This window comes from Hylaeus volcanicus, chromosome 3 (genome assembly GCF_026283585.1).
Source record: "Hylaeus volcanicus isolate JK05 chromosome 3, UHH_iyHylVolc1.0_haploid, whole genome shotgun sequence".
NCBI classification, from domain to species: Eukaryota; Metazoa; Arthropoda; class Insecta; order Hymenoptera; family Colletidae; genus Hylaeus; species Hylaeus volcanicus.
This window is the reverse complement of record NC_071978.1, coordinates 13,967,062-13,988,629: the sequence shown is the minus strand read 5'-3', so window position 1 is coordinate 13,988,629 and position 21,568 is coordinate 13,967,062. Positions and strand designations below refer to the sequence as shown.

Below are 21,568 nucleotides of genomic sequence, written 5' to 3'. Positions count from 1 at the left end.
CTAAACTGTTGCTTCTTTCGTGTGGCTTTGAAGAAAAGAGTATAAATATTAAATATTGTCCCGGTTTTGAGTGTAACACTCTGTGTACTTCAATTATTCTGCGTTTCGTCATAAAGTTGTAAATCGCCAAAGAAAAATTCCGAAGCGCGCGAAAATATAGCTACTTTGTTTTCCATTTAACAACATGTAAATTTGTAATACATAGAAATTGCTCCAAAATGCAAACAATATTCAAGAATATAAAAAAGATTGAAAGTAAAGTTCACGTTATAATATTTGCAAAATAAAATAAATTCTTATTTAGGTTCAATTTTTGTAGGTACGTTCGCGAAGATTTTATTTTGCATAAAGATCTGCAGTCTAGTTACAACCTTTGAACGTCTTAGTAAAGCAACTCCAAATCGTTTAAGGGACCTTAAGAAACTTGTTCAAATAATGTAGAATTAAATTAATAAATACTGAATATTTGAATATATCTCCCAAACGCCCTCAGCAATTCTCGTCGTCGTGAGTTTGAGACAGGATCCAAACCGTTGCTTCCTTCGCGTGTCTTCAATTTGGCGTTAACAAGTATCGTTAGATCCGTTAAAGGGTATGGAGGTTGCCCCGGTGCATTTGTTGGTTGCAAACGTCGCGAAACCTGTTCCTGAAAGGAGGACGCGGGAGAGAAGCGAGCAGCTTCCTCGTTGTCAGGTTTGTGACTCAGTTACAGAAACCAGGTGTCTACGTGGACGTCTGTAATCATTTGCATAATCTCTCTGCGAACGGCAATCAAGGCGTTCCCGCGCGTAAGCGTAGTTCATTTCGGAAAAAGGAAGAGTTTTTCCACCATGCTCGACCCTGAAGGACCCGTATAAATTACTCGACGGCAATTAAAACTCGACTTCGACGAGTCGATTCGTTGCTTTGGGAAATCACCGCGGAATCTCCGAGATCAGTTTTTCTTTCTTCTTTTTTTAATCGGTATCCAGCAATGCCAGGGCCGTGCTAATTAGCCCAACGACGATGAGAATATCCGGGTGTCATGAGAAAACCCCTGCGAACTACGTGAGAACCTCCTTCAACCCCGCCCCGAATAACTCAGCCACCATCGAGATTAAAAACGTTTCTTTCCTGCTCTGCGTTACCCAAACAATGCATTTCTTCTGGTGTTTTTTTAAATCTCATACGAAATTGTGAGAGATTTGAGTTTTCATATTTCTATCCCCGTAATTGGTTAAAAATCCAAAGATGAAGTACGATGATGCATTCAAGAGGAAAATGGTGATGGAATATCTGTAGAGGAATTTGGGAAAACTGTTTCTAACATAGCTTTTTCAAAGTGTCAGAATTAGAAGTATCACACATAGATTAATAGAAATAGAAATAGAAATATTAATACCTTACAGAAAGGTTGAGAAAGTTGATTATTTTTCAAACAGCTATTGTGAACACAGTAGACGTAGAAATTAATTTTGTGCTCCTCTAAAGTAACTTACCATTCATTGCAAAGAACTTCTCAATGTTCTTATGCACCTTCTCCAATGTTTGGATGTGTATATCTGAAAAATTTTAGAGTGAATTGCATATATATATATATATATATATATATATATATATATATATAAACATTTTTAGGAGCTAGGTGAGGAAGATTTTCCAATTTAAAGAATCTCTACACATAACTCTCAATGTGATGGACATTACATGCAGTGTAGTATTTTGCTTATTCTTACTCTTCTACCATTACTATAATTATTTATTATATTCGTAAACTATTACAAAAAGAGTAATAAGCAAAAATGTATGATTACTGAATTTCGTATTTGTAGATAAATTGTAATTGTCCTTCAGGTTGAGACTTAAGCTAAATAAACTCTACACATAATCCAATCTCAATGTGATGGCCATGTAATGTAATATTTTGCTTATTGTAACTACTTATTATATTCGTAAACTATTAGAAAAAGAGTAATAAGCAAAATTGTATGGCTACTGAACTTCGTATATGTAGATAAATTGTAATGTCCTTTAGGTTGAGACTTAAATTATCAGGTAGATAACAGAGAAAATGAATACTTTGACTTAACAAAATTACGAATAAATGCATGTACTTAAATTAGAATTATAAAAAAAAAAGTAATAATGAATGATTGAATATAAAGGCACCTTAATAATATACTATGCACATTATTACTAGAATAAAATGATAATTGCTTGACGCTACCTAAACTAGTATCTCAATTACCAGTGACGTGGAAACTTGCACTTAAATTTCCTAAAACAAAAAACCGTTAATCGGTTTTCTATTGTTATGCGTGTACCGTAATTTTCGACAAGTGTCGCTTAAAAAACGGTTGACACACCTGTCTTACCCTTGTTAGTTAATAACTTCATGTAGCTCCGGTTGTTTACTTAATTTTTTCACGATGCGCGAGATTTTATTGCTGATACCTCCTTGCACGTGCTCGTTACAAAATACGCAACGAGCGTGACGACGCACGGGCCAATTATTTCGATTCATTACCAGCAGGAAGGGAACTTCCCTTCGGGGTCTTACGAACTTTAGCGCCAGACCATAATCGGAATCCAACCGACCCAAACGCCTGCGGCCTCCCTCCTGTGTATACGTCAGAGAATAATTCCATCAGATATGGGCTATTCCGCTGTGATACATAAACTAAATTATGTAATAGTTTTTTTGATACTGAAAGTAATTGTATTTAGTATTGCAATAGTAATAGTTTCTTTTGGTAGTAAAAGTAATTGTATTTAGTATTGCAATATAGTAATAGTTTCTTTGGTACTGAAAGTAATAATATTTAGTATTACAATGATAATAATTCTTTTTTGGTCCTAAAAGTAATAGTATTTAGTATTAACACTACGTCTTAATAGTATGTGGTGACGTGGCTATCGTCTTAATGAACAAAATAAAAACAATTAGAGAATTTTCTTTTCATGTTGGAAAAGCAATACACGTTCATAAAAGTGTCCTAAATAACCAAATCTTTGATACATATTGAGTGTCAAGTTTAGACACGGAAACTAGTCCTTATCACAATGCTGCGAATATTTATGCATTTATCGTAAATGTAAATAGTGCGAATCCACGAGAATGTGCACAAGTAAAAGAATATATAAAATATCAACAATAATACACACATTACACCGTTTAGAATATAAAATACTCTTTCATTCCACTTTCAATTCTTTTTCTGCATGTATAAAATCATTAATTTACACGAACATCCGCACTCTACTTATAACTAACCATCTTTAAATTATTTCAATTGTTCCTACCTGATCCATGGTTTCAATTGACCCCAACCTCCCCTACTGCTCGTATCGATACCAATTCATGATAAAACGTCGATGTTGACATCTCGAGACACCTTGCGAACACCAATTTGGATCATCGAGCTCGAATCTCTGCTCGATTCTCTGAATTCGCGAAATCGCGTGCCGCGTCCTGTCCTCGGGTAGATCAGGCGGAGGAGAAAGTACAGAGAGGGCAGTGGAACGAATCGAACCTGCCAGAAAGTTTCGAGTCTTCGAATACAAACACCTGGCGCTCACCTGATCCGATAAACTCCAGGTTTATCCAGCGGCGAGTTTCGGGGCCCTCGCGGCGGCCCCTTGCCCGCGTGCGTGCATTGACCCTGACTCGCGATTTCAATCTGTTTTACTCTTTTTTTCAGGACTCGCACGGGATCGAGGATCCAGACGCCGCTCTGGTCACGGACGCGTCTCAGGACGTCAAGGTGCTCGGAGGATCGCAGAATGCGACGCACACCAGCGTGATCTTCTCGCGAAACTGGCAGACATGTGATCCACAGGATCATCGCCTTACGGTATGCGTGAAACCGAAATGAATAGCGTTATACACTTTGTTTGTTTCAATCTAATGACTACACGCCTGTGACTATACGACTGTGACTATTATAAGTATTACGACTATCACTGTGACTGTGACTGTGATTATACGACTACGACTATACGATTACGACTATACGACTACGACTATACGACTACGACTATACGACTACGACTATACGACTACGACTATACGACTACGACTATACGACTACGACTATACGACTACGACTATACGACTATGACTATTTTGACTACGACTATACGACCATGACTATACAACTATGATTTTTTGGATTACGACTATGCAGCTATGACTATACAACTTCTCATTTATTTGACTTCTATGCTTTTCTAAAGCAACTTTTCATATGTTTCAATTCTGCGTCTTTCCAAAGTAGCTCGCCATTTATTTACAATGTAAAACCACGCAACCTTCGATCTTGCAAATATTCGCCACCATTTTCCAAAACAATGCTCAATCTCTGAGGCAGCTTTCGAATTTCCTGAATATATAAATAGAAACAATTCAATAAATTCCTTTAACTATAAAAATTTAGAAAAAATTCAAGAAATGTACTTAATCGACTAGGCTTGCGAATGACTCGATTAAAAATCGTGAGAAACCAAATATCCAATGTCCGATTTACCTGGCGGAGCTTGGAAATGGAGAATATCCGCGAAGATTTACAGCGCAGCCTCGGGAACCCCACAGAATTCGCAGAGAGGCTGTTTTCAATTTATGCTCAGCGTGAAGGGACCCCGCGACTTTAGGAGGCCCTAACTTTGTCGAATTCCCGCGGCGATATTTAGGCTCTTAGCATGCGTCCGCGACCCTAGCGTTCGTCCTTGAAGGACCCCATCCCCGGTGAAGCCAACGCTCACATTCGCACGTATTAACCCTTTGACTCCAAAGGGCGTGTATACACTACCGCTCAAAAGTATCCGGCCACTTGTTCTATAAAACATAGTTTAACTTTGTATAAAAGGTATTTAGAATGTTTATATCAATTGTAATTATTACTATTATCTTTTTTGAGGTATATACTTAAAAGAAGTAAATAAAGTTTCATTTTATTTCACTTTTCGCAGAACAAGTTCAAGGAATTATATCAATTCCCTGATTACATCTCATTAATTATAATTATATCAATTATATCAATATTACTATAATATAAAAAATACATATTACTTATTCATTGAAAGTAGTAAGTGTCCACATATTTCTGAGCGAGGGTGTATGTGCCTCATTGAATGTGTTGGTTGCTCTTGGTCAGATTACAATTGAAATTCACAGGAATATGTGTTAAAAAAAATAAACATCCTTTGTGCTGGAATAAATTGTCTTTTTTTATCTGGCTACAGCCTTTGAGTTATAGCCAACCGTAATTTATTACAATTAATGTTTAAAAGAGAGACGAAAAGAATTTAAATAGAAAACAGCAAGGTCGACAGGATTAAATATCTTAGATTTCATGCACTACAGCTGTAAAGTGAAAAAGTATTGCAAGTAACCTCCTTTTACTTTGATTAAATTCGTAGTACATCTACATAAATATGAATAGATAGTTTCAGGGAGGATAATAATATGTATAATACAATTAAATTAAATTGGCTTCTCTTAAAATACATCCTAACGAACTTATCTCCCTTCGAAGCAGCTATTCGACTAATACAGGGAGTTATTTCACCTGAAGTATCGTTCACTGTTCTAGGGAGACACTATCCGAGTCCTTTGGGCGTTGCATCAAACTGATCCTGAGCTAAACACTGCGATTTGGCCTGGGGATAAGCGTGGTGGCAGAGCCCTGAGGTTGAAGACTCCCCCGCCTCATTCTCCACCGCAGCACACTCAGGACATAACACACTGGGACGTCAAATTGCATCAAGTAGGTTCTACTCGAGGCCAGAGATTGGTTTCTAAAGTAACATCCTTGATTGTTGCGATCAATTATATTCTTTTTATGTGTAGCCTCCAGTGTCGCAGAACTCGGACACCACCTACTGGTGCAAGATCTTCAAGGCGCCTCACAAGGAGAAACATCACATGATCGGGGTGAGCAGATGATATTCTTTTTCTTAAAGTCAGCTTTTTCTTGGTAACTGAAGTATACAAATGTCCTTTACCTTCAGTACTTAAATAAGCACGCAACACTTCCTACACTCAACGACAAACATTCTTCGTTCCCATTGCAAAGTAATCTTTACAAGATTCTTGGTAAAATCTATTTCAGGACCATATAAGATACTCTTAATAGCAGATGCAGCATCCCTAGCAGTAATTTTGCTCTGTCGACCTGGATCAGACAAATATCACATTATTATTTAAAAAACGTCTACAAAAGGATATTCAGTATTTGCTGTCGCAGCTATGCGCCGCGCGTCCTGATTTACTTTCATTTTAGTTCCATATTTCCGTCATTTCTCGAAATTTTTAGAGAATATTCTTAAAACTTCAAACTTCCAGAAAATGCAATCAAAAAAGTTGGATTTTTTTGTTCATCTAAACTGACATAATTTAATTCTTTTCCGCTTTGCCTATACAAAATCGAACATTTGATATGTAAGAAGCTAATAGATTTCGTGTACTCGCGCGATAGAAGTACAGAGGAATGCCGTAAGGTTGGGCCTGATTCGTATGTGCTTCACGAATCACGGTCATCGATGCCGGACGTGGCACCATGTAGACGGACGTCATTAGAATAAAGAAGGGCCCCGGGAGTGATGTCATTCCGTCTCCGAAACGTTCTCCGATTATCAATGGTCTCTTCGGAAAGGTATCTCCCGAGAGGAAAACCCCATCCAATCCTGTATGCCAACGGTGTACCCTACCACACCACGCTTTTGCTTCGACGAATTTGCGCGACCATGATGCTAAACTACCACCGTGAGAAGTCACCGAATTGAACGTTTCGATGACACGCGACACGATTACAATGAACCACGGCTTTTGTTCGCATCTGTAGAGAATGGAGATTCGCAACGCTCAATTGATTGTAGTATATGATCTTTCACTTCGCATTACTCTGTATTGGATGCTCATTAATATACACAATAAGCGTGTTCATGCAAACTACATATGAGTTAAAATTAAAGATATTATGAACAGATGGTGGATAAGAGTTAATCTTTAACAGTTATAATTATCCAATTGAATTAAAATCATGTTGGCTGCATTCGTTTTCTATCACAGTATTATTAAGGTGACTTATACGGCTTAAAATACTGCATCACAGGTCATTCAGTTATACGTCTGTAACTCAGAAATTGAATTGTTTGTGGAACTGGCTTTTTACATCCTTACGTTACAGTCTATAATGTGTGTTTTGACACTTGTAGAATTTTCTATTCTTCGAAGTATTATAAGTATTATAAGTCTCATAAGTATTTGTACCCTCTATGCTTTTGAAGAAATTTATATGTATAAATTCGACCAACAATCCTCAAACTTATTTAGTGACAGGATCCTTTTTAACAACTAAACGTTTTATGGAGCCCTAAAATAAGCCAAAACTAGATTTTATGTTTATTCTTTAATGAAAATCATACCAAAGTAGGTAATAGGTACTTTACAATGTAAACTTTATGTAAAGTGGTTCGTTCCCATGATTGACATTATTTACATTGTTTACTTGGATGGAAAACTGTATGTTATTCTAACAGAACTCAAGAAAAACTGGAAGGTCTATTCTTGTTAAACTACTTTCAAAGTTCAGTAAAAGACCTTAACACTAGGTTTACGGAGCACAGTTATTTTGACTCAATCCAAATTTCACAATGTTTTACAGGAACCATTTAAATTCTTCGTTAATCATTTATGCTAACTTTGATCCATCTAAAGAGACAAGAATATATTCGAATTCATTTTTGTTCAAACCTCCTAATTAATTTTAGTAAATTGACTTCATTCATTAAGGTATTATTTCAGTAACAGATATCTGGTAAGAAATCTCCTTAAACCTAGCGATGCATCTTAACAATAGTTGTACAAAATAATATACTAAACAACAATTCAGGCATTAATATCGAACAAATGTTGTTATGTGAGATGTAAAGAAACATCAAATGTTAAAATATAATAGCTTCATATATTAATTTGTATGTGAAATTATTATAAGTTGGCTGAGTTGCAAAGGGTTAAAACGACCACCTGAAACGGTTAATCTTTGGGTTTCAGTACACACCCTTGGTGGAGAAGGCGAACGAGGATCTGGTTCACCACATAATCCTGTACGAATGCGCGTCGACCTTGCCAATCTTGGCACGCCACGCAAGAATCGTCGGAGCGCCTTGTTACAGTCCCACGATGCCCCGAGAATGGGAGTCCTGTTTACAGCCCGTGCTCGCCTGGGCTCGCGGTAGTTCGGGTAAGTCCACGATGATCATGAAACGCAAAGTTTCTTAGAGTCTTGGTGTTATAATCTTACCTCCCTTAGTGTGTAAGAAGGAATACAAAAAAACTAAACATAGAAAACCCTTGTTTTTACTGTTTTTAATGCAATTTATAAAAGAAAATTGAACACAACAGAATAATACAGACCACACATTTTACAATACAGAACAAAGGGGAAGAACAAAAAAGCATGCACATCGCACACACCAAACTCGCGCATCCATCTGCGCATAAGCGCGATTTTTACCACATAAAAAAGAACACAATAAAATAATTACATCTCAACACTTGGCCATCGAGAGAACTTCACGAAGGGATGCGTTTTGCAGGAGAATGGCTTCCGGAACATGTCGGTATTCCCATCGCGGAACACAGCGAGGGATCTTATTATATGCTGGAAGTCCACTACAACAATCCAGGCATGAAGGAGGTGAAAGACAGTAGCGGAATAAGACTTCATCTAACTCCGAATCTTCGCCCTCAGGAAGCGGGAATCCTTGTCGCTGGCGTCGCTGTGAGCCCTCTTCATCTGATACCTCCTCAACAGAAGGAGTACGCCACGGCTGGATACTGCACATCGCATTGCACAAACACGGTAAAGGATATTCTCTGGACATTGTTCTCCAATGACTCTGTAGGAATAAATGAAATACAAAAGAAACGATTGTATTGGTTTTTCTGGAATTTTCATGCTGATTTTTTGGTATTATTGTAGTATTGGTATATTATTGTATTATGTTTGGTATTATTGGTGTTATTGGGACAGATCTGAATATATCAGAATGATTGAAAACAAGTAATATATGTATATATATATTTTTATAGATTTAAGGGGGTTTTCTAATCTAGAGCGTCAATTTTTAGTTCTTTTTGAGGATTTTTTTTTTGTATTTATATCGAATTTTTATAAAGGATCTTAAGAACATACATGATTTTTTGCAGGTAAAAATAATCAAAATGAAACATAGTACAAGTGCTCTTGTACAGTCTCCGTTTAAAGTTCTTCTGCTCGCTTACTTGCTTGTTGAAAAGGAATATCACTTTTGCACATTTTATACATTACCAACGAAGAAATTTGGAGAGAAATTTAAAATGGAATATTCAAATGGACTAGAGACGATAACGTTGTTGCAATCACCGTTCTCTTTAGACGTCTCTAACTTCGTCAATTTTCTGAAATCAATAGCAGTAAACAATCGCTTCTCAAGAAAGGAATTCCTATTTTTCTAAATTGATAAAATCAGAAATATGTCTTTGGAATAAAAAATTGATTCACTTTAGTGTTTTTATATTGGAATTACACCAGTTGCTTCAGTTGTTTTGAATACTAACAAGATTAACCAATTCACAAATTAATCTGTTTGTCATATTCCAACAACACACAATTCTTTAGTAGTACATCATTAGACTGCAGATCTTTATGCAAAATAAAATCATTGCAAACATATCTACATAAATTGAACCTAAACAGGACTTTATTTGACTCTGCAAATATATAATATGAATTTTATTTTCAATATTTTTTTATATTATTACATACTGTATTCACTTTGTGGTTTCTTGCACATTTAAATTTCCTATTTCCTATAAGTGTATAAAAATCCACAGTCTATACCTTTAACTTATCGTTAAACTTAAATTTAGTTGAACATCCCTAATGAAGATTCCAGAGAATAACAAAGAGAGTATCTAACTAAATGCAAATGCAAAGTAATGTAAAATAACAATTAAATGAATATTAAGAACGAATAATTGTAAGCCTAGTACATTAGCTGTTATAGTAAAATTAACATAAACTCATACAAACATAAACACTCTTACAGATGTTCCCTGAAAGCGGAATAAACGTCGTCTCAGTGGCGCTGCACTCCCATCTGGCTGGTCGTCGTCTGAGCCTGAAGCACATACGCCAGGGCAAGGAATTGCCCAGGATCGTCGAGGACAATCATTTCGACTTCGAGTACCAGCAATCTCACACTCTCGAGAAGGAAGTGAACGTTCTTCCTGGCGACGAGCTGGTCGCTGAATGCGTTTACGGCACCCTGGACAGGACGAAACCAACTTTAGGAGGGTACGCCGCATCGCAAGAGATGTGTCTGGCGTTCGTGGTGCATTATCCAAGGACGCCGTTGGCAACTTGCTACAGTATGACACCTGTCAAGGACCTGTTCAAGACCCTTGGTGTGCACAGCTTCAGGGGAGTCACCATGGACCATTTAGAGAAACTGTTCCTAACTACCAGGTAAGGAACTCGTGTACCAAGAATATTTAACAAAGTTATTATTAGACTGTGGATCTTTATGCATTTATAGGAAATTTGAATGTGCAAGAACCTACAAAATGCAAACAATATACAATAATATAGAAAAGATTGAAAGTAAAGTTCATGTTATAATATTTGGAGAATAAAATAAATTCCTATATAGGTTCAATTTTTGTAGGCACGTTCGCGAAGATTTTATTTTGCATAAAGATCCGCAGTCTAGTTATTATACAGGATGGAGCGTTTAAATGGGAACACCCAAATAATATCCGTTATTTTTGGGTCTATGAAAAAGATCTATAGCGCAAAGTTACACTGTTTGAAAAGTCGCATGTAATGGTGAGACCATTTTTTCCTAAAGTCATTTTTTAAAGATGTTTTTTGAAGATCACTAGCATTTTTTTAAACGGTATGAGGTATTTTCATTATTGTATTCTTGTAGCTGTTATTATAATAATAACTTTTCACAAGGTCATCTGAAGTTCTTCTGCATTTTTATTTTATTAATTGTTGTTTGTGATTGTGATCAGAACGGAAGCTACAACCATTCCTGCGACGAACCAACAGCAATTGCCCATTTATTCTGCGATAAGGCCTACAGAAGAAGTCGACGAGGACCTTCTCAAGGAAGCAAAGTCAGCGTTGAGGGCCATGAGGGATTACACGGTAGAACACGAAAACGATAATGTTTTCACGCGACTCGTCATCGAGGAACCTGAAGAGTTCAGAGGTATGTAACGAAAGCCTTGTGACCTCTTCGATATGAACATTTTCCTATTAAGTACTTTTGTACGACGTACTTCATACAAGTTTTATACGAAAGAATGACGTCAAAACAAACTAATATTCGTTGAATGTACAATGAAAGAATATAAACTTTAGACCGTCACGTGATTGAAATTTCATTGGTCAGCTGTGAAATGTAATTTCAACTAGAGTAATCTAATGTAGTACACATATCACTTGTATATTCGCTATCATAAAGTTTGTTCATATTGAAAATAAAGAGAGTTTAAGTCGTAATTTTGCTGGCTTCGAAATTGCTTACAAAGTATAACCAATATACCAATGGACTCATTAGTAGCGTGTTCTAGGCAAACTTTAGCTAATATTTCAATTCTAATATGCATATGGATTGATAATGTTGATTATCAACGCGCAGAAAACAACAACTGATCTCGTCTATAACTTATCAAGCAAGTCGCTACACTAATTGAAGTAGAAATATATATTCTTTAATTTATAGGTCGAACTCTGGCTGAACACATACTGGCGTTACCCTGGACCGAAGAGCTTCTTTCGAGATCTATCGAGTGGAGTCTATATCATGGCAGGCACATGACATTCTGCAGGAAAAGGGACGACAAATTAGCCCTGGTAAATAAACTGAATTTTGAACAACTTTTTATTTCGACTTTCTGATTAATTAATATGTAATGCTCGAGAAATGATTAATACAAAGTGACTGTTCTTACTTCTTAAAATAGATTGTTCTTGTTGTATATTATTTTCGGAATTATTTCTTTCGTTAAATTTGAAATAGGTCGTCATTTGAAATAGCTAGTGTTTAAAGTGAATTGATATTATTATTCTCAAATAATTCTATTTCTATAGTTATTTCTTATTTTCATTTCAATTAGTATGCCAAGCTCTGTCTAGAGGTATCCTCAACCCAATTTCAATTTTTTCCATGATGTTGCTAAATTGATGAAATCAGAAATACACAATTGCTCGATTGTACTTAATGCATGATATGAAAGAGCATTTCAAGAGCTACGAAATGGTATTATATATGTATAATGTAAAACTTAGATATACACTGTTATTTACGTCAAACATTCGTTGAAAAAGAACGTAGAAAAACGAAAAAAAACCGAAACGAACTTTTGATCCACCCCAATAGGATACAGTAAAGCCAAACTGAACCTGGACATAATCTTCTAATTGATGTTTTCGTTTGCAGCCAGCAGATATCCAAACATTCCCAAATTTCACGGCCCTTCCGGAAGTAAACGAGACAACGTGCGAAGAGATCAAACTCCTATCCGGCGCGACGAGGAGCTCGTTCTTTGATTTAGCGGCATTCCTTACTTTCGTGATCGTGACGATCCTTGTTTCATAAAAGTTCCGATGACTTCTGAAAGAAGCGACTCGACATCGAACGAAATGGCGTTGCGATCAAGGATGGGCAAAATTTAATTCGAATAATAGATATCGAATTCAACGTATATTTATTCTCAACACTTAATCGATCGAACGGTTACAGTTTTATTCGTTGTTTTATATTGTAAAATATTCCATTTTCTAATTTAAATTTTAACTTTAATTCAAAAAGTAACGAATTAACGTTCGTGTAGGTTTTTATCTTTTATTCGTTATGCGAACTTTGTATCTAGATAAGAATTTTGACCATCTCTGTTCGTTACCAAACACTGTACATTAATTATTGAACATATCCGTCTTAAGAATCACGTGGCTGTTTGAAACAGACTGACAATACGATCAAAAAGTTGGATTCACAATGGACGATTTCTCTTCCTGCAACGGAAGACGACAAAATTTTCGAAAAATTTTGACTGTCCAAGTACGATTTATATATAGATATATATAAATATATAATATAATATAATATAATGTACATAACGTATTTATAAGGTGCACGCGTTACGGAGCCTTACCCCCCGTATTTTATATGGATTTTGTATAAAAAAATAAACCAGTCTGTAAAAACTGTACTTGTACTTTTCTTATTTGAACTGTGTTTTCAAAATTGAACCCACTATCGTCTAACGAACAAGCGAGATGATAAGTTGCATAGTTTTTCATTTATTGTTAAAAGTGCGTGAAATTTTTCTTCAAAATTGGAACTTTTGTGTTTACCGGTTGCCACTTTTAGGAAGAAGTTCTTTTTGAATTTCTTTTTCGTTAGACGATATCGATATCCTCATAAAATAGAACGTCAGTTAAATGTTTTATTTCAGTTTGTTTGAATGGCAGAAATGTCATCCGGTGGCCAATGTTTATTGTATAGCGTTACGTCAATAGGATGTAATATTTATATTATTGAGTAAATCTTTTCATAAAAATTTGTATGTCATACTGAAACAGTAATAAAAGTGAGTGCAAGATTTCAAATAAAAATTTTGCATACATTCTTTAGTACAAAATGATGAAGAAACCTCTTTTATGGTCTGAAAAAAACAATTCCTCCTTGAAGTAGTCATCACCATTACATTGACATGTGTATTTTATTATTAAGGAACGAAATGGTAAATATCATTTTGGAAAATCATTTATAACAAAGTGCAAGAAGTCCTGTGGGAAGATTTCCATACCATGTAGTCCATCTTTGTGTTGTAACTTAAATACTTATTCCAGAAGGGGGTCCAGAACATGGTAAAATTAATCCTTTGCACATAAGGTCTGGAGTGACAAAACTATTTTCCCTTCAACTTTCGAGTCATACGTAACACTTCATACCGACAATAAAACAAATCAGAGGGACACGGTTTCGTTTAAACAATGTTTTGAAGGTGTATGTATGTGTATGTAGAGAGTAAAAAAATGAATGGTCATGATTGTTAAGGATAGACTTGCGATTTACGATTTATGGATGGGCACACATATTAATCCTTTGGACTCGACGATAATTTCATTAGAGAGAGCTAACAATTTAGACGACTACATTTGGAGATTGGAGAGTCGTAGAAATAAAATATCTTATTACTTCAAAGTGTACCAGTTTACAGCTTATGAACCTGTTCATGAACCAATATCGCTACGAACAGTTGAAAATTCAACAAAATCTAAAATAAACGAAGACTGTCGCTCCTAAGTCGCCCCTAGAGTTCAAAGAGTTAAAACAAAACCTTCTGTAAAGTCCATAATGTAAAATATCAAAACCATAAAAATTAAATCAGAGTTGATCAAGAACAAATTAAGAAAATAATTATAGTGTAAAGGGTTAAATTTTGAAACATACTCCAGAGTTTGCTCAAAGATCTAAGGAGTGTAAATATTGCTAACGTATCTAATGCATCACGTAGAAATGGAAAGACCAATCCGACTTGCTGAAAATCGATCTAACGTCCTCTTTAAAGCTCGCCCACGTGCCAACCGGGTAACCGACATATCAGCTACCACACAGGTGTCCTGGATCGCAATTTTCTGGATGGTTAACCGATTACGGAGGCGTCCGTGGTCGCCTCGCTTGATACAACGATCGATCCGATTTCATTCACGGTGATTTTCGCGTATTGGAGAATGGGGTCCCATGTGGTCGCTGCTGATAAGCAGTGGATTGAAACTTCTATCAAATTGCAAGAGCTTCCTGCGAGTATAAAAGCCCGGCTCCTCGGGGCTAGGAGCATCAGCAGTTCTCTGGAGCTCTAAGGAGAAACACGAAGAGTACTCCGGGTTCTCCAAGATCTGTGAATACAACGAACCAGCTGAGAAGTAAGAACGGTCAGGTAAGGGAAAAACTAATACATGGGAAAATAGTGAAACGTCTGCTATTAGAACTAGCTTGATGATTATTTGATCAGTTATAAGTAAATTAGAGAAGAAATTATAAGAAGTTCTTTTCCTAGTCCTTGCTATTAAATTGCATAAGTTTTTTATTCTCTCCTTGCTTTGGATCATTTTCCAAACTTGCTGCGGTTTAGGAAAAGATGTTTAATTTAAAAAGCTATAAACCAAAACAATTAAGTATATCACTTTCGTATGATTTCCTTATTTATTATTAAATTTATTAAGACTTATCTTTGTAATCCAGATCCTGCAACAAGATGTGTAACAGCTACACCGTCAACTCTTATTTTTTCATTGTCCTTTCTTGCTTCTTTAGAAACTCAGTCCTTAAAGTACAAAGCAAAGAGCTTGGAAGTTCTTTCGAAGTAACAATCTGCTACTATATTATAATTATTCCCGTTTATCTAAACGAGTAAATTATATCTGCTTTCAACATTCATAGTGATCCATTAGCACTAGAACTACTGATAACCAGCCTAGGTACCTATCATATTTACTGCTATGTCTTTGAATTAAAGTAAGCAAGAGCAAATCAATTTATGAAAACAATTAATTCTCTATTTCAATAATTGTTACCAGAAATTACGATAAAAGCATAGCTAATGATAAAGTCGTTTTAAGAACGAAGTTCAACGTACATTGCACAAGTTGCTGGCTTGGTATTTCTACATCTCTGCTAAGACCTTAGGCGAATCTACAAAGCTTTGTTGACACTTCAATATGTACCTCTGTTGAGGTAGAGCATAACAGAGCAGTGAAACGAAGGAGATTCTATTGTACTATAATTTGAAGAAATATCCAAATTAATATCTTTTATGTTCCAAGGATGCGACGCACAAGGCACGTTGCGCTGCCAGTCCGAGCTTGGCAGTATATCGGTCTTCTGATAGTGTCTCTAGCTTGTCTAACGCTAGGGCTGGTCTCCAGGGATAAGGAAGGTCGCGCAGGAAGTCTGGCAGGCCCTGAACTAGAGCACCGAGCTCCCCATGAGTAAGGCGATGCAATTTTCAATCTTCTGAAGACAAGTCCACTTGTAACAAAACGTTCTTGCACCTAAAACAGTTCAAATTCATAGAAAAACTCTTGTTAACATTTTGATAATCGCATATTTTTCATGAACTACACAATAATATGGTTTATTAATTATCACAATACACGTGGATATTAATAACATGGCATTTTTAAATAATAAACCCAATACTATTGTTCTTTGTATCAAAAATATGATTTACTACCAAATAAGTTTGTTTTTAACACCTGTGGAAATGAGTACCGACTTTGACATATTTAAATGTTTAAAAACCATATAAATTTTGTGTAACTTGTAAAAAAAACATTATGATATTTGCACATTCTCTTACCTTCTTTCTATTTAACATTGTCTTATTGTAGATAGAGAAAAAAATACGCCAAACAATTTGTTTTTGAGTGATGTTTAAAAAAGAGGAATTTCCAAGTACCTTATCTTGCAGTTTACTGATGGTGCAATACAAAAGATATTTATACGTTTAAGTGTTTTGTTAATTATGTTCGTAATAATTTTCATTAAATTAAAAATTGACTACTTTTTAACTTAATTTCATTATTAGTATTCTTCGGACTAATGAGATAGTGTCCACATTTATATAAATATATTCAAGAAAATTGAAATATTTTAGTTTTATTTTATAATAATACCGCACACAGAATTGCGTTAAATTAAATATTCTACACATGTTCGCTTCTTTGAAGACAAATCGTGAGGTAAGGGTTCAATATTCTTGAAGTGTGATGGTGTAATTCATGATTACGATTTCTAAATAATACGTAAACATGATTAATGATTAACAAATTATCAGGCACGATTGGTTCTAAAAAATAATAAATAACCCATTTACGACTCCCGGTTATAAGTATATCTTCATTTCTGCCCAACCGTGCTGATACTACACTAATCGTACCATTAATTCGCAGAGTGGATGCCTGTCCAAACTCGAATTTTTTCGCCAAGGTGCCTCCTTGCTCGATCCTCGAGCAAGACCATAGCAGAGATCCAAAGATGTCCGAAGAGACTGGTATCGTCCAAACCAGTCCAACGTCGGCCAATTCGAGGATCTCTCGATCGCGGACCCTGGATCGCGACTCTCGAGCTCGGCTGCAGTCCCGAACAGACTTCAGGAGCGCGGAGAGAGTAGCTAGACAGGGAATCAACATTGACAACGATTCTTCCAGACGTATTCCAGAAGCTAAGCTCAGAACTAAGAGTCAAGACCGCGAGTCGAGACGTTCATCTGATCCTGCGACTCGTTTGTCTCGTTCCCTGAGCCTCGACGATGCTCGTCGCGCTGCTAGATCTCTGGACCGTAGATCTCGATCCACGGAAGGACGATCGATTGTCGTTGATCGACGCGAGACTAGAGGAACTTCCCACTCGGTGGATCGACGTAGATCGACAGTCTTGGACCGCGACAATCGGCTCGAAATTCGAGTACGCAGAGTTCGTTCACTGGAACTTCAAAAACAGAATCACCTGGAGCGCCAAGATCGTCGATCACCTGCTCGAACCTTGGCGAGACAGGATCTCCGTCGCGACAGTCGAGCAAACTCTGAAGAAAATCGACGGAACTCTGTTGCTTCGAGGGGCCAAGACAGTAGATCTCTGATCCGAGCAGTCGACAATTCTAGGCGATTCGAGAGGACCACAGAGAGTTCTCGGATGGGCAGGCAAGCGTCTCGATCCCTGGATCGTCGAGAATCACGCACAGTGAGTGACTTTGCTAACCAGGGATTGTCAAGGAGGTTAACGAGCATGGAAGGTCGCAGAGCGAGCAGATTGCAATCCAGAAACAATGAAGCTTCTCGAGAACGAGAGTCCCTTGCACGACCTATGGAACTTAGGTCTACTGAATCTCGACAAGAAAGGAACTCGAGAAACGCTGAAAGAGGGAACCGTGTACAGTTTACAACCAGACGCGATTCTAGGTCGAACCAGGATTATAGGATGGACAACTCGAGGCAACGAGAAGAAAGTCGGGTGCGTCTAGCTCGTGAGATGCGGGACACTCGAACTCAACTTGTTGGACAATCTGAGACTGCTAGACGCGACTTGGAACGACGTGTCAGGGATGTATCTAGTGAAAGGAGAGCCACTATCTTAGAATCTGTAAATAAGGAAAACGTTAGGACTGATCGTCGTCTCCTAGGAAGATCTAGGAGTGATAATTTAGAACGACGTGAGAATACAGGTAAATTGAACTTACCTCGAGAATCTCGAACTCTTCTTGCCAGGTCAACTGAGACTACTAAACGCGACTTCGAGCACCGAATAAGAAGCTTATCCAACGATCGACGATCCTCTGAAAGAAGATCTACCGTTTCCGAATCTGCAAATCGACAAAAAATCAGAACTGATCGACATCTTTCGGAACGCTCTAGACTCAATAGCGTAGAACATCGCGAAAGGACCAATAGACAATACATTGCTTTAGAAACTCGAAATCATGTTGCTAGATTATCGGAAACTTCTAAACGCGGCTTGGAACGACATGTAAGGGATCTTTCAAACGATCGACGGTCTTTAGACCAAAGATCCACTGTTCTGGAGTCTGCATATCGCCAAGAAGTCAGAAGTGATCGACGCCTTTCTGAACGCTCTAGGTTCAATGGTGCAGAACGACGCGAGAGGACAAATAAACAATACATTGCTCTAGAATCTCCAACTCCTGTTGTCAAGTCATCTGAGACTGCTAAACGCGATTTGGAGCGACGAGTGAGAGACTTGTCTAACGATCGACGATCCTCTGAAAGGAGATCTACCGTTCTGGAGACTCCACGTCGCCAAGAGGTCAGAACTAATCGACTCATGTTAAAACGTTCAAGCCTCGACAATGTAGAACGACGCGAGAGGTCAAACAAAGTGCTCGTAGCTCGAGAATCCCGAAATCGTCTTTTCAGGTCAGCCGAAACTGCTAAACGCGACTTCGAACGACGTGTCAGGAATGTATCTAGCGAACGGAGAGCCACTATCATAGAATCTGTAAATAAGGAAAACGTTAGGACTGATCGTCGTCTCTTAGGAAGATCTAGGAGTGATAATTTAGAACGACGTGAGAATACAGGTAAATTGAACTTACCTCGAGAATCTCGAACTCTTCTTGCCAGGTCAACTGAGACTGCTAAACGCGACTTCGAGCGCCGAGTAAGGAACTTATCCAACGATCAACGATCCTCTGAACGAAGATCCACTGTTCCTGAATCTGTAAGTCGACAAGGTATCAGAACTGATGCCTTTGAACGGCGGGAGAGGACAAATAAATTGTACTTAGCTCGTGAGTCTCGAATTCCTCTTGCCAGAGTATCTGAGACTGTGAAACGCGACTTGGAGCGACGAGTGAGAGACTTGTCTAACGATCGACGATCTTCTGAAAGGAGATCCACTGTCTTGGAGTCTGCTAATCGCGAAGAACTCAGAAGCGAACGTCGTCTCTCGGAACGATCTAGGCTAAACAGTGTAGAACGTCGTGAGAGAGTGAATAAACAGTACCTTGCTGTGCAATCTCGATCTCCTCTTGCCAGGTCATCAAAAATTTCTAAACGTGATTTAGAGCCACGTGTACGGGATCTCTCAAGCGACCGACATTCCTCAGAACGGAGGTCCATTGTCCTGGAATCTGTAAATAAACAAGACGTTAGGACTGATCGACGTGAAAGGACAAACAAATTGCACTTAGCTCGTGAATCTCGATCTCTTCTTGCCAGGTCAGCTGAAATTTCTAAACGTGATGTGGAACGTCGAGTAAGGAACTTATACTCTGAAAGGAGATCAGCTTCCTCCCAATCTGAAAATCGACAAGAAGTTAGAAACAATGGTCGTCTCTCTGAACGCTCTAGGCTCGACAATTTAGAACGACGAGGGGGAACAAACAGACTCTCCTTAGCTCGTGAATCCCGAATTCCTTTTGCTAGATCATCTGAAGTTCTTACACGCAATTTGGACCTACGTCGAGTACGCAACGGATTCAGCGATCGGAGATTGGAACGTGAACAGTTGGTTAATACCAGAAGGTTCTCTAGAGCTACTGTTCTCGAATCTTTAAGTAGAGCAGATGTAAGAAGCAATCGCCGTCTCTTGGAGGAGAAGCTCGAGCGACGAGCTCTGGGTTCGAATTCGCTGCGACAGGGATTCAACATTAACCGTTTGCGACAGGCTCGCGCTATTATTTTGACAAACGATCTTCGATCGAACCAGAGAAGACAAAGACTGACCGAAAGGACCCGCGCAACCCTACGAAGCAGGCTTCAAAGCGACGTTAAACGATCTCGTTTTGTAGACCTGGAGCTTACCCGATTCGCAGACAAGGCTTCTCGTAGCTATTTAAATTTGAAGGATTCGATGGACTTGTACTCTCTTCGCAAACAAGTTACATCATCCCATGTTCCTGGCATCTCTGCTAATAATCGTTCCTCTGCGTCGCGAGAGACAATCTCCAGCAGTATCAATAATGCTCTAGATTACCTGGAAGAAAAGAGTTTCATAAAGAATGCTTTGTCCTTTGAAATAATACGCCAGGCACTCGTAATCGGCCTTTGCACGCTGTACAGCCTCTCCATCTTCCAAGGAAAGCGATCTTTCATTAGGTAAGCGATTGTTCAAGGAATCAATAATATAATTGAAAATTTCAATAAAGGTAATCTTATTTGTTTTATTTTACCAATTGTGTACAAATTCTAGTGCAATAGGATATTTAGACTCTGGGTAGACCAATAATACAACTTACATATAACGTACTTTAGTCCAAAATTTTGAGAAACCTTGTAATGTTCTTCGTTTATTCTTCAGTAGAAATCATACATTGAACGTCCGTGGGGGATACAAAGTATATTCAAGTGTAGACGACTTGAAACGCTGAAAAAGAAAATTATAATCTTTATTTTTGTTCTGTTACACTTCCAATATCTTTAGTTAAACTATTTTTTATGAAAACAATTCAAAACTATTAATTACAAGAATATCAGAACTGATTACTATAACTCATACAATGCTGTCTTTTACCAAAACAATTCAACATTGGTAATTACAAAAATATCAGAACTGTCTATTATGATTCACGGAGTATTTTCCATAAAAATAATTTAACATTGTCGATTAAAAGAATACCAGAATTGACTATTTTAATTTATGGAATGTTATCCTTTGTTGCAGTAACGTTGCGATACGGATGCCACGCTTTATCCTATGATAGACGAACAAGCTCGTCCACCCGTCCAGAAGAAACAACGATCCGCTACTATCACAGCTTGCTTCTAGTCGTTGTTCCAGCGTAATAGTTCCGCGCGTTGTATCGTCATGTACTTACAATGTTTAACCTCCTGTATATTAATGTACAGCTAATGTGTATCCTATTTAGACAGAAATGTATCGCATGTATCTAAAAAGATATATTTTGTCCGAATAAATTGTTCAAAAGAAAATCGAGCACAGTGAATTTTAGTAATTCGATTACTCTCATCGTAGTATATCCAATGTTCGTAAGAAATCAATGAAACAC

At 37.5% G+C, this 21,568-nt stretch overlaps 2 protein-coding genes across 3 annotated transcripts in view; both read left to right on the top strand.

The window, feature by feature from the left end:
* The window catches only part of LOC128874235 (MOXD1 homolog 1), a 51,173-nt gene extending 37,927 nt beyond the window's left edge, over nucleotides 1-13,246 (top strand). Inside the window, exons 2-10 of the mRNA XM_054118755.1 lie at nucleotides 3,681-3,833; nucleotides 5,571-5,744; nucleotides 5,828-5,911; nucleotides 8,033-8,222; nucleotides 8,578-8,843; nucleotides 10,072-10,490; nucleotides 11,042-11,241; nucleotides 11,758-11,888; nucleotides 12,475-13,246. Of these exons, the coding sequence (XP_053974730.1) occupies nucleotides 3,681-3,833; nucleotides 5,571-5,744; nucleotides 5,828-5,911; nucleotides 8,033-8,222; nucleotides 8,578-8,843; nucleotides 10,072-10,490; nucleotides 11,042-11,241; nucleotides 11,758-11,888; nucleotides 12,475-12,633 (1,776 nt within the window). The 3' untranslated portion in view covers nucleotides 12,634-13,246. The remainder of the gene's footprint in view (nucleotides 1-3,680; nucleotides 3,834-5,570; nucleotides 5,745-5,827; nucleotides 5,912-8,032; nucleotides 8,223-8,577; nucleotides 8,844-10,071; nucleotides 10,491-11,041; nucleotides 11,242-11,757; nucleotides 11,889-12,474) is intronic.
* A 1,591-nt stretch (nucleotides 13,247-14,837) lies between these two features.
* On the top strand, nucleotides 14,838-21,491 carry LOC128874233 (uncharacterized). Of its 2 annotated transcripts, XM_054118749.1 has the most exons (4): nucleotides 14,838-14,980; nucleotides 15,867-16,031; nucleotides 16,995-20,657; nucleotides 21,223-21,491. In XM_054118749.1, the coding sequence occupies exons 2-4, from the start codon at nucleotides 15,868-15,870 to the stop codon at nucleotides 21,257-21,259; spliced, it is 3,864 nt and encodes a 1,287-aa protein (XP_053974724.1). In that variant the 5' UTR covers nucleotides 14,838-14,980; nucleotide 15,867; the 3' UTR covers nucleotides 21,260-21,491. The 2 variants fall into 2 exon arrangements, with proteins under 2 accessions (XP_053974724.1, XP_053974725.1); XM_054118750.1 differs by lacking the exon at nucleotides 21,223-21,491 and having other exon boundaries at nucleotides 16,995-20,661.
* The last annotated feature ends 77 nt before the right edge of the window (nucleotides 21,492-21,568 follow it).

Coding starts and splice junctions, on each gene's coding strand:
- LOC128874233 (XM_054118749.1), top strand. CDS start 15,868: ATGCGACGCACAAGGCACGTTGCGCTGCCAGTCCGAGCTTGGCAGTAT. Junction 16,032..16,994: donor GAGCACCGAGCTCCCCATGA/GTAAGGCGATGC, acceptor ATTAATTCGCAG/AGTGGATGCCTGTCCAAACT. Junction 20,658..21,222: donor GGAAAGCGATCTTTCATTAG/GTAAGCGATTGT, acceptor CCTTTGTTGCAG/TAACGTTGCGATACGGATGC.